The sequence below is a fragment of the Antrostomus carolinensis genome, unplaced genomic scaffold (assembly GCF_000700745.2).
Source record: "Antrostomus carolinensis isolate BGI_N321 unplaced genomic scaffold, ASM70074v2 scaffold4088, whole genome shotgun sequence".
Classification (NCBI taxonomy): Eukaryota; Metazoa; Chordata; class Aves; order Caprimulgiformes; family Caprimulgidae; genus Antrostomus; species Antrostomus carolinensis.
This window is the reverse complement of record NW_010332130.1, coordinates 15,794-27,527: the sequence shown is the minus strand read 5'-3', so window position 1 is coordinate 27,527 and position 11,734 is coordinate 15,794. Positions and strand designations below refer to the sequence as shown.

The 11,734-nt window shown below is 35.6% G+C and overlaps 1 protein-coding gene across 1 annotated transcript; it reads left to right on the top strand.

Moving 5' to 3' along the window:
* Nucleotides 1–337: 337 nt before the first annotated feature.
* LOC104529157 (SCY1-like protein 2) lies at nucleotides 338–4,313 on the top strand. Its single transcript, XM_010173372.2, has 5 exons — nucleotides 338–443; nucleotides 1,196–1,262; nucleotides 1,394–1,483; nucleotides 2,595–2,714; nucleotides 3,308–4,313. The coding sequence occupies exons 1-5, from the start codon at nucleotides 373–375 to the stop codon at nucleotides 3,956–3,958; spliced, it is 999 nt and encodes a 332-aa protein (XP_010171674.2). The 5' UTR covers nucleotides 338–372; the 3' UTR covers nucleotides 3,959–4,313.
* The last annotated feature ends 7,421 nt before the right edge of the window (nucleotides 4,314–11,734 follow it).

Sequence of the window (11,734 nt, the reverse complement as noted above, 5' to 3'; positions counted from 1 at the left end):
AATTTATATAAATATCCTAATTTATGTTAGGATATTTATATTTATAAATAACATTAGGAAATATGGAAAAATAATCTGGTAATACTCATCTGTGGGTTTTTTGTCTGCATTGCCCCACTTTTTTTTTTCCTTTACTGATACATGTTTTTCACTTTTTCAGTATACACTCTGCTTGTAGTTGAGTATCTAATACAAGATAGGAAAAGTGGATTATAATTTATTTTAAAATCTGGAGTTTTTCTGGCTTTTTATATTGCAAGTTTTATGAGTTACTACACTTTGTTGTACATGTCTGAATTCCATCATTGCAAAATCCAAACCTCTTGTATATTTATTTTCCAGTTCAATTCTTTTATTTGTGTTATAAAAGACATGCTTAATAGATTGGAGGCAGAGCATAAAACGAAACTTGAGCAACTTCATGTCATGCAAGAGCAACAGAAGTAAGTGTTTGTTTATGTTTGTATTAGAGAAGGAACAAGTAAGCAGAGATAAATTTCAGTTAATTTTTTAGCAAATGTGAGAAAACTCTAGCCATAGCAATAAAAAATGTAGGTAATTCTTAATTTAGTAGTTGAGAATTACCTCAAATAAGCACAGTTGTCAGAATATTTATTAGTCCTAGAATGATAATAATATTGTGATGTTAGTGGTTTTATAGAGTAAAATACTTTACTCTTGTACAGTTCAGTTACATTTCATTATGTGTCAATAATTTTTAATTTATTCAGTGTCAAAGTTCATACTGAGCTCCACTAGTACAGTTTATGCCTTGCTTCTCTATGCTAAGTTGCTTTTCTTTAGTTGTTGAGAACATAAACCATACTGGAGAAATATAAACACTGCAGACTTTTAGAAGGCTGTGATATTTGAAGGTATGTAGAGCTATTTGATGGAGTCTGATACGAGGTGAGATTTCTGAGACAAAATAACTTGGGCTACCTGAAATCTATGTCACACTGTTAAAAAGGAGGAACTAAGACCATGTGAAATGATCATTTAGGAAACCTTTACAATTTATAATATGAACATTTTCCAGTCTTGTACAGACATTTTATAAAGATGGCAGTGCTCTCATAATGCAATTTTTTTGTATTGTTTAAATGCAGAAGAATAATCTGCATTGCTGAGTTAATGTTGTGGATGTGACTGCAAAGTTTATCATTTTGTAATATATATACTCTGCACTATATAGATCTTTGGATATAGCTAACCAAATGAGTGTGTCTGAAGAGGCAAGAGCTAGTAGTACAAGTAGTCAGGTAAGCAATGATAATTTGTTGCATTAGTTACGTGTAGAAATTTGATATTTCAAATCACTTAGTCAATATTTCTGTTACTTTAAATTACAACATTTCAAATAACTAAGTTTTGTTTCTTTGAACTTAAACAGATTGACAAGGTATTTAATACCAGTGGAACTGACCTTCTAACTTGTGGATCTGATAGTAAAGAGAATGAGGTGTTGGCAAAACAGAAAAAGGTCTGTTTTACTTTGTCTGTTTTACATCTGTCTAATACAAGGCTGACATGGTTGCATAAAAAGAGTATGTGTAAATATTTACTATATTTAAAGCTTTTAAAGTATAACTAACTGCTTTTGTATAACACAGAACTATACATAGTCACATGTGAAGGTCCACCGAAAAATGTTTAAATCTTATCCTTGAATTTCTGTGAAAGCCTTTCCTTGAAAATAGCTTTGTACAAGGTAGGCAGTAATTAGGATTATAAATTTTTGGCCATTTTCTTTCTCCTTAATTACAGATTTCAATGAAACTGAAACTTCAGCAGTGGATTTAGATAGGAAAATCAAAATAGACAACTTTATAATAAAATTATAAACAGAGATTAAAATAAACTGTAGAATTTCATGTAGTAGCAGAGACTGATGTTTACTGTACAATTCAAAGTTAAGTGTAAATGAACAATCAATATGGGGATAAATACAAGAAGCAAAATAAAAGCATGGCATAACATATAATATTAAACATAAGCATAAACTATTGTAAAATTCTTTTCATGCTATTAATTATATAAATGGCTACCCAGAATCTCTACATTTTATAATTTCCATTTCTAGTTATCTCATCCCTTTCACTAATTTTAGACTAAGGGGGAATGATGTTATGGTTTTATCCTTCATCATTAACAAAAGTAGAATTAAAATCCTGAAAAGCCTATTAAGCAATCTTAAAATAAAATTCCCTTTCCAACTCCATGGTCAGTTGCAGTTGTATATCAAATGCCAATTGGTTACCATATAAAAACAAAAACTGTGAAGAACACTTTTTCTTATGCCCAACGTTAAGAAGACAAAGCTAAAATGATTTTGTTGTGATACCTCTTTATTTGAAATCTGCCCAAATTTATCATTATGCTACTTTTAATATTGTATTTATTTGCTTTAAGTACTTTTTAGCAATATGATACGTATTATAATAGATTTTATGCTTATCCACTTTCTCTTTTGTATAAATAATGTGCATTGTTCTGCTACATATTATTGAAATGACAGTGCTATTTACGAAAAAAAAAAAATTGTGAGAATAACCATTCTGTGCAACTTAGTGCCAGTACTTTCCCTTTTAAAGGCATCACTTACACTTGAAGAGAAGCAAAAGTTAGCTAAAGAACAAGAACAGGCACAGAAATTGAAAAGCCAGCAACCTCTTAAGCCACAAGCAACTGCAGTTACACCTCCAGTGAAGCAGGTGAGAAAGAACAAACTACTGCACTGTTTCCATTGGAGCTGTGATATTTCTTCCGTTGAAGCGCTGTATACATTTAGCATTTTTTCTCTCCTGTGAGTCACCCTTGTTTTCACCAGTAGTAAAGTGGCACAGCTGAGAAAAACTGAAATAAATTTTAATCTGCCTTCCATTTGCATCATTAGCAATATTTTCCACTTTTTAAATTGCAAGAGTTTCCAAAGGAATAGTTAATAATGGAAGGCCATTGTTCTAATAAAGAAAAAGCACATATTAAAAAAGGTTTTGCTCTGAAGAATTTATTAACTAAGTATATAAGGGGCTTGGGGATAGGAATGGGGCATGTAAGCAAATGTCACAGTAGTATTTTGTGTATAGTCTTAATTGTCAAATTAAAGCTGCATAAGAATTAGTTCTAAGAAGCAAAGAACAAAACCTAATTGCTCTTGTATGTAGTTGTATTTACTGCCCAATTCCATGCAGTAAATTCTAAGTTCTGAAAAAACGAATGCCACTTCTGCAGGAACAATGACAAAGTCTGTTGCTAGAGTGTTTGTACCGGAAAAGCATTTAACCGCACTTTATGTATTTTACAGACAAAAGACTTGACAGATACCTTGATAGATAATATGTCATCTTTGACTAGCCACTGTATCAGCAAAGCTAAAGTTGCATCTTCAAACAGCTTCTCTTCCGTCCCTTCTATGAGTGTTGGAATGGGATTTTCATCACCTGTTGACAACGCAAAGAGAAATATAACAAACGGACTAAATACTAATATGGGTTTTCAGACTGCTGGATTCAATATGGGAGCTGGTCCCACCACTCAGAATTTCTTCAGTGGTCCAAGTGCAACAGGAACAACCATGATGAACATTGTACCAACTGCCAATATGCCAAATTATAGTCCTATGAATACTGCATCTGCAATCGCTCCACTGACACAACAAAACAGAGCCCCAGATATGTCTGCTTTAGATAATCTTTTTGGTCCTCAGAAACCCAAAGTTAGTATGAAACAGTTGGCTCAGCAGAAATCAAGCCAGTGGGTTAATCAGTTTGTACCCCCACAAGGGTCCCCAAGTGCAAGCAACTCAGTCTTGGGACCTCAGATGAACATGATAGGACAGTCTGGCTTTGGTATACAGGGTAATCCTTTCTTTGCTCCTCAGAACTTTGCACAGCCAGCAAACACAATGACAAACAGCAGCACAGCTAGTAATGACTTAAAAGATCTTTTTGGGTAAATATTTTGTTTTCTTCTTTCAAAGACTGATGAAATTGGGATCATGGGTAAGCTGATTAACATCTTTTTTTGATTAGTAAAAGCATGACTTGGGGAAACTTTCAACCCAGCAAAGTAAAGACTTTTGCCCTGGAAAAAAAGGCTGATTTTGCATTCACCTGGTACTGCAGTGGAATTGCGTAAGTGCAAAGTCATCTTAGATGCTAAAGATTTCCTGTCTCTTTACTGAACATCAGAGCGCTGAAGGTAGGATGGATGTATTCAATCGAAAAAGAGGAAGCTAAGTACTTCAAAATTATTCAGAAGTGTACTCAGTCAACTCCTATGACATCCTCTACAAAATTTTGTTTCTTAAATTAAAGAAAAATGCTTAGGGGGTAATCATGCTACTGGACGCAATCCTGTAGCCCAGTCCTTTCATTGTCTGCTAAATTCTTACTGATGTTTTGTGTTGCCTGAATCTGGCACAAACTGCCATTTTGCCGTATGACAATTTGCAAAAAGTAAATTCTTACACTGCCTCAAAAGGTTTTGTTAGACATGTTACCTAGAAAGATCTCTAACCAGTAACTATGTAAGAGGCTAAGAAAAGAACATATTTTGTATTTCTTCTCTTATAAGATAATTAAAATTAATGTGATAGGAAACTACAACAATATTCAGGAAACATAAGAATTTTTAAAATTTTGTGCAAGTTTGGGACAGAGTAAGAACACTGCTCTGGTGGTCTGCTGGTTAACAAGCTATTTTATAATGTCAGATCCTTGTTAGCAACCACATAGCAAAAGCAACATACCACTTAAGCAGGATCTTAAAATACCTATGTTGATTTGATCACATTTATTATATAGTCCAGTGTTTTGGCTAATTTGACACTGCTTCTAACTGGTGTGAAAAAAGAGTATGAGTAGTTATGGAACCTCCTAAAAAGAATGTTCTCTGTAAAATTCAGATGTTGACTGCCCCAACTGTGTAACTAAATAGTTCTGTGTAACTAATCACGTAGTGTTTAGTTACACAGAAGTATCTTGAATTACTTCATAGATTTTGACTCTGCTGGGAAGACGAAAAAGGATTGCCTTGTACAAGTTGCACATGGTTGTGTGAAAAAGCAGACTGCCATAAATTGCCTTGACTAGAATAAACTATTTCATTTTAATTTGTTTTAACTCCAGGTCCCTATGAAGGATAGATGAATATGAAGTGAGTTCTCAAATACAGATTTGTAAGCTCTAGAATATGTGGTAAATGCAGAGGTTTTTTAGATCCTTTTCATTGTGTTACTCCAAATTTAATAAAGCTCTCCAGAAAACCAAACAGTAGTTTCTTCTGCTTCCCAGAAGGTGTATGTTCAGCTTGCCCCATGATAGAATCTCCGCTCTGTCAGATACTACTGTTGGGTTTTAACTTTTTCTTTCCTAGGAATTTCAGGAGCTTTCTTACATAATATTTTGAAGACTATAGCTGGCTATTTTGAGAAGGAAAGAACTAGTTACCTTTTTTATGGAAAGCCTACATGCTTTATTTTTCAAAGCCTTTCACTGAAGAAATTGTTCTTTCATTTGCTGCTTAAGAAACCAAAGGGCCTTATGCTGTAAATGTGACTTGTATTTTGTTATATTTCCACAATTCTACGTGATAATAACATTAAGCATATTTCTTAAAGAATTGTTTATGTATTATAGCTGCTGCCTTAGTCCTATTATTTTAAAATACCTGGGACCAGTGAAATTGTGGTTTAGAAAACAATACCTAACACATTGTGATGCTGTTAATATTCATGGTAAGCATTGTAGGTTATGTTAAGATATCTATGTAAACTTAAGTACAATACTAGAACTGTCAAACTATTTCAGTTCATTTACAGTTATTAGTACTCTATACTCTCAATCACACTAATGTCTTCTTTTATGTCAACTTTTGAAAGCTACGTTTTGTTAGGGTAACTTAAGGCAAGCCTTTGAAGAATTACTTGAATCTGTACTAGTCTAAATTATTTGGAAAATAGGTTTATATTAAAAATAACTTCTGTTAGGACTCTGCATTGTATTAAATTAATACATCCATGGTAAAGGCAGTCTTAAATATCAGTGTCCTATTTGGGGTTTCAGTCACTGATCCCCCTGGACTGGGGGATTTTCAGCACTGGATTTTAATTTAACCTATTTGAGGGAAAATTAACTGAAAAAAAATTGATCTGATTTTATATACTAGACCTCCTAAACTATGGGGTTTGGGGTATGTGCTTTTGGCATGGGCTATCTGAGAATATAATCTGTTTTGTAAGAACAAAGTAAAAAAAATCCTGCAAGTTCAAATTAAGAGAGGCTCTTCTTTGCAGTGGTAACATGGTGGATTAAGATCTTTACCTGGCTCAAGTAATATGATTTTTTTTCTATTTATATTTGAGAACATAATTTTGAGTAGAGTAAAAGAGTAGAAGAAACAGAAACAAACAAATAACAAAGAAAACTGAAAAGGGTACTTATGAAAGTTATAACAAAATTTACCAGTTATTTAAAAATAAAAAAGAAAAAATAACTTAAGTGAAAATGAGAGGGTCAAATCCCTCTTCCTTATAGATGCTTCCTGCTTAGTGTGTCAGGAAATGGGATGTATGTGAAGTTCTCTATTTTGTCTTAACTGAAAGGAAAGAGGAGTTGCTAAGTGATAAGTCACCAAGGCCACATGCCACTTGGATCTCGCTACAACAGCTTTTCTTTAGAAAGCCTTATCCAGTTGATTTCTCCACTTACAAGTCATGGGGCCCTGCAAGAAGCTGGAAGACTCATGTTGTGGCCAGAGTGAATGTCATTGTTTGAGAGCAACACTTGTACTTCACATCCAGGTTCTTGTTTGGGAAGGAGTAGGACGAAGGGACAATGTTACAAATGTTTCTGGACTTGGATGGAAAGCAGTGTTACAGTGAGCTTGGCCTGAAGCAGAGGGACTGTCTAGCTCTAATGCAAAACAAAATGGAAAACACAGGTTTGAAATTGTGCAAGTTCTCTTATTGAAAAAGTAACCTGATAAGTTCTTATTACAATGTCTTGAACAATACTGTAAATTACACAAAATTTCTGCCCTTTGTATTCAACCTATTTTAAGGGAAAAAATGTGGAAGCCTGGCAGGTTATATCATCACCCTACAGCCTCCACCTGCTCACCCACTGCAAGCAGATCTTCATTCCACTGTGGAAATTAGAGCCCTTAGGTCTGCCTCTCTCGAGAAGAGAAACAGGGAGTGAAACAGCACAAGTGTCATTTCAAGGATGGAGGAGGGAGCAGATTTTCTCTTCCTTTTCACACAGATGTTGTGAATAAGGCACAGAACAGCCTGTGGAATCTGCTTATGCAGGAGGACAGCAGTACCAGAGGAGTCTTTTAAAAGATGAAAGAGTCCACCAGTTATCTGGGAGATGGGAAGAGAAATTTTACTGGGAACGTGGGTAGAATGCCCTAGTTTGTTTTAATGAAGATACTGTGTCTTCCCCTCTCAGTGGTTACATGAATTAGAAATGTCTTGGGGAAGTTGTGGCCTTACAGGTCTGCACAGATGCTGAGTACCCCAAGTAAAAGGCTGAATTTCTGGATGTATAGGTGCACGATATTTCAAGCCTTATTATTTAAAACTTTCCTTTTCTTTTCCTTTAAGTTTTGTCTTTTTAGCAACACCTGATTCACATTTATGTGGAACTTTAACAAATACCCCAATGGCCTTTTAAAGTAAGAAAAATGTGTGATAACTTTTGTATTATAACCCCTGTTATAATATTATCTATGTCTGTAGATAGATAAGTAAGTGTATATATAGGTTACAGGAATTTAGATTTTTCAGTTCAATTGCACCAAAAGAGCAAAGATTAAATGAGAAGTTACGTTTGAATCAAATTCCACAAGGCTAACAATTACATGATACTTTTGTTATGTTATAAATTTACATGCTTAGTCTACCTACATCTATGTGACCTAAGTAGATAAGGAAAGTTTTCAAAACCTAAGTTTATGAACACTGGATCTCTCATTGAAGATGAAGTTTTTGAACTTTAGAGTGACCTTAGTTTACTGATCAGGATTTCTTTTTATTGAGGGTGGGCGGGATATTGTTGATTTGTGCCATTTCCAATGAAAGAAACCTAGAGAGGAGGAGTACAGAAAAAATACCCTGTTGTATATGTGGTCCTTTTTTGTTCTTTGTTAAGAGATATGCTGCATTTTGTATACTCATTGTGAACTTTTACTCTGAAATAGCTGTGAGGAAACCTATCTGGAGAATTTCAGATGAGTTAGCTGATTTTCAAGTGAGGTCCTGCCTGTACCTTACTTTCCATTAGGTTTTGACTGCTTTACAAGGAAAGTACACAAGGCAGTAAAACCTTGGATTCATACACCAAATCTTGTTGCCTTCCAGGCCTCACACTTGTATTGACAGAACAAATAAGCCCCAGAAGTTGTATTGTCTTTAAGTTCTCTGAAACAGTTCTAACTGCTGTACAGATTTTTGAGATGAAGTTGTAAATCAAAATGTGAACTCAGGCCTTGTGCAAAATATTTAATACTTGTTTATTTGTCTAATTGTACAGTCTCCGTAGTAGTGGCAGTTTTATGTTTTGATTGTAAAACATTAAAATTCTCATGAGATTTATAAAGTGATGTTACCGTAGTGTCAGCTGTGATTCATAAATAGAACTGTCATAGCATGGCATTAGTGTATATCTGGTTTATTGGACAGCTCTTTAAAAACAAATTATTCTTGTGTCAACTTTTAGATCAGTTACTTAAAAAATATGTAAAAGGTACAGTGACAGTTTTGAGAAATTCATATCACTTTGTACTGTGAATGAGGTTGCCTATAGAAATAAATGAACTTTTCCTATTTTCATGTTGGAAGATATTTTTATTTAAAATGTCCATAAAATGAATAGTAAGTTACACTGAAAACTTTATCACTGTATATTTTGTTTGAAATACATTTTATCCTACATAATTTTGAGTTCATTTCTTAGAATAGTTGCTATCCAGGCATCTGTAAAATGTGATCACATACTACCTTCATGCAAAGAATAAAAGTCCTGGGGAAAAACTGATGCACTATTTCTCTAAAATTAGCATTTACTTTTTCTGAATGCACAATTTTCTGAAAGCACATGTCAGAATCTGGAGTTCTGGTACCACAGTGATCTCAGTTTGCATTTTCACTGCTCATTTGCCCAGAAACCAGCCCTTTCTCTAAACCTGGGTTTCAGGTACGCTGCTTTGTCAGGCTTAGAGTTTGCCAGCACTCTCTCTGAAGAAAGCTCATTCTCAGCTTTTTGTATGGTATAAATTGATCAGGTACGAGACACCTGAGGTGTGATCTGCTTAGAAGTGTCGTTGGCTGGAGATGGTATGGGAGGAGAGACTAAAATAAGGAAGAGATTGATACTAGGAAGAAATTATTTACTGTGAGGGTGGTGAGACACTGGAACAGGTTGCCCAGAGAAGCTGTGGATGCCGCCCCCCGGAAGTGTTTAAGGCCAGGCTGGATGAGGCTTTGAGCAACCTGGTCTAGTGTAAGGTGTCCCTGCTCATGGCAGGGGGGTTGGAACTAAATGGTTCCATGCCACTCCATGGTTGTATGAAATAGAAAGGTAGCAGCATCAAGTGGCTCAAATTCCCTCTTCATTTTAATTTGCTGAGGATGACAGCACCCCGGTTCCTCCCACAGCTGTATCCATCAAGGGAGGACAGCATTATTATATGCCAGCTTTCAGACAATAGTAGCAGAAGATGAGAGAGTGACATCTTAGTAAGGTGGACACATACTTGATGACACTCTGCAGAGAAAACATCTGCCTTAAGTTGCTCAGCAAATCACAGTCCTGATCTGACTTGAATGCCCTTTACTGTGGTAGTGTTTTCTTTGTTCCCTCCCTTTCTGAATATTGGTATGATCCCTAAGTGCTACATAAGCTGGAAAGTTTCAGGTGCTAAAATCCAGATATTTTGGGTTGGTTTGTTGTGGCTTAAAATTCAGTTTTATAAACTGTTGTGTGAATCCAGATAACCTAATCTAAAAAATTAAAAATGTAATTTAAAATATTTGGATAATACTACATACAGTTTTGATGTCAGCTGTGCTGAAAGCCTTCATCTGCTGTATAACACTAGCAAGAAAAATATTTTTTGGTGTGGATTTCTGATTGATAGATACGAAATGCCATTTCTGCAGTCTGAGTGATTTTGGTATAAAGTGCTAACATCTTTTTGTTGTTATCCTATGCAGGATTAAATTATTGATTAATCTGTTCTTTTTTATTATTTGGCAAGCAGGAAACTCTTTGAAATGAGTTGGGTTTTTTGTAGTTTAATTGTGCATATGTGCTTTATGTTTCCTAAAGAATTAATTGCTTGATTCTTACTGATTGACAACCATTACAAGAAAAAGATTTACAGTGAAATACCACCTTTGCATTATACTCACTGCCACGTTTGGCAAACCAGAACCATACAGTTGAAGCTCTTTGCTTAAACAAGCACTATAAATATTAATTAAGCTAATCAGACCATTAGCTGCTGGGTAGGAGATGTTTCCATATTCTTTTCATGACATAGTACAAAGCCTTGGTTTTCTGCACATTGGAGAAATTAAATAAGTGGAGGTCTCTTCACATAATTGCTAGCTTAACTTAGCTCAGTCCCACCTATAGCGCGTCTTTTGTCAGAACTTTTCTTAGAACTCTGTGCTTGCTGCTTTTCTAGGCCCTTTCTTGTGCAGCCATCTCTTGCAGCTCCTCTCTCTTCGATTTTCTCTCCTACATCAATGCCCACAGGCAGCGCATGGCTGTCTAAAATTGTAGAAGGGCAACAAAAATAATCAGGGAGCTCTGACATTTTTTTCCTGGTGATCCTTGGTAAGACAATGCTGCATTTGAGACAGTGGCGCGCTGAGGCTCCATATCTGCTTGATGGTCCAGCTCTGGCAAGCTGCCGGGCTGTGCGATGGAGTGTGCCCCTTTCTACCTTTTCTACAGGCAGTGTGAGACTGAAGGAGAAATGTTAAAAGCAGCAGCAGGTAAGTGATCCAGATGATTACTGAATCCAGATCCTGAGTGATGCAGCAACTGCTCAGAACAAAGGGGCAGATTTCAGGGAAGGGCTGGGGAAAAAAAAAAAAAAAAGGCAGAAAGGAGAGTGAGTGGAAACTGTCACCTGCCCAAATGACAGAATATCCAGTGCCAGCCCGACAGGCATGGACCTGTTTTCTGTGAGAGTGCTCCCTGCCTACCCACTCTGCTGGAATTCCTAAGTTGCCTGTGCAGTGGGTGTTGGCTCCTGCTGCCTCGTGAAAGAGCTTAACTAGTCCTGACAGCTACTGCTGCTGAAGGGCAGCTGCTCGAGCTCAGATTTAATTTATCCATAATACACATATTGGAACATTTCATTTCTCTGTGTTTATTTTCGTTGGAAATTACTACTTTGTTAGATTGAATGACTGTGATGAGAAAGTTTAATAAATTAATCATTTCCCCCCCTGTTTTACTGTAGCAGACATTTTCTGATGAAAGGTAGATAAAATATTCAATGTTGCCCTGTTTTTTAGCTGAAACAGAACTGGGTTTCTTTTTACTAGCTAGGATAGTGCTTTGTTTTGGTTTCTGCATGGGATTTGTTATGAGAAAAATGTTGATAACGTACCAATGTTTTCAGTTGTTGCTGGAAGCCAAAGGACTTCATGTTTTGTTAGTGTACAAGTGCAAGATCTAGGACATGAATATTTAAATTCATGAGCTAGACT

Coding starts and splice junctions, on each gene's coding strand:
- LOC104529157 (XM_010173372.2), top strand. CDS start 373: ATGCTTAATAGATTGGAGGCAGAGCATAAAACGAAACTTGAGCAACTT. Junction 444..1,195: donor GTCATGCAAGAGCAACAGAA/GTAAGTGTTTGT, acceptor TGCACTATATAG/ATCTTTGGATATAGCTAACC. Junction 1,484..2,594: donor TGTTGGCAAAACAGAAAAAG/GTCTGTTTTACT, acceptor TCCCTTTTAAAG/GCATCACTTACACTTGAAGA.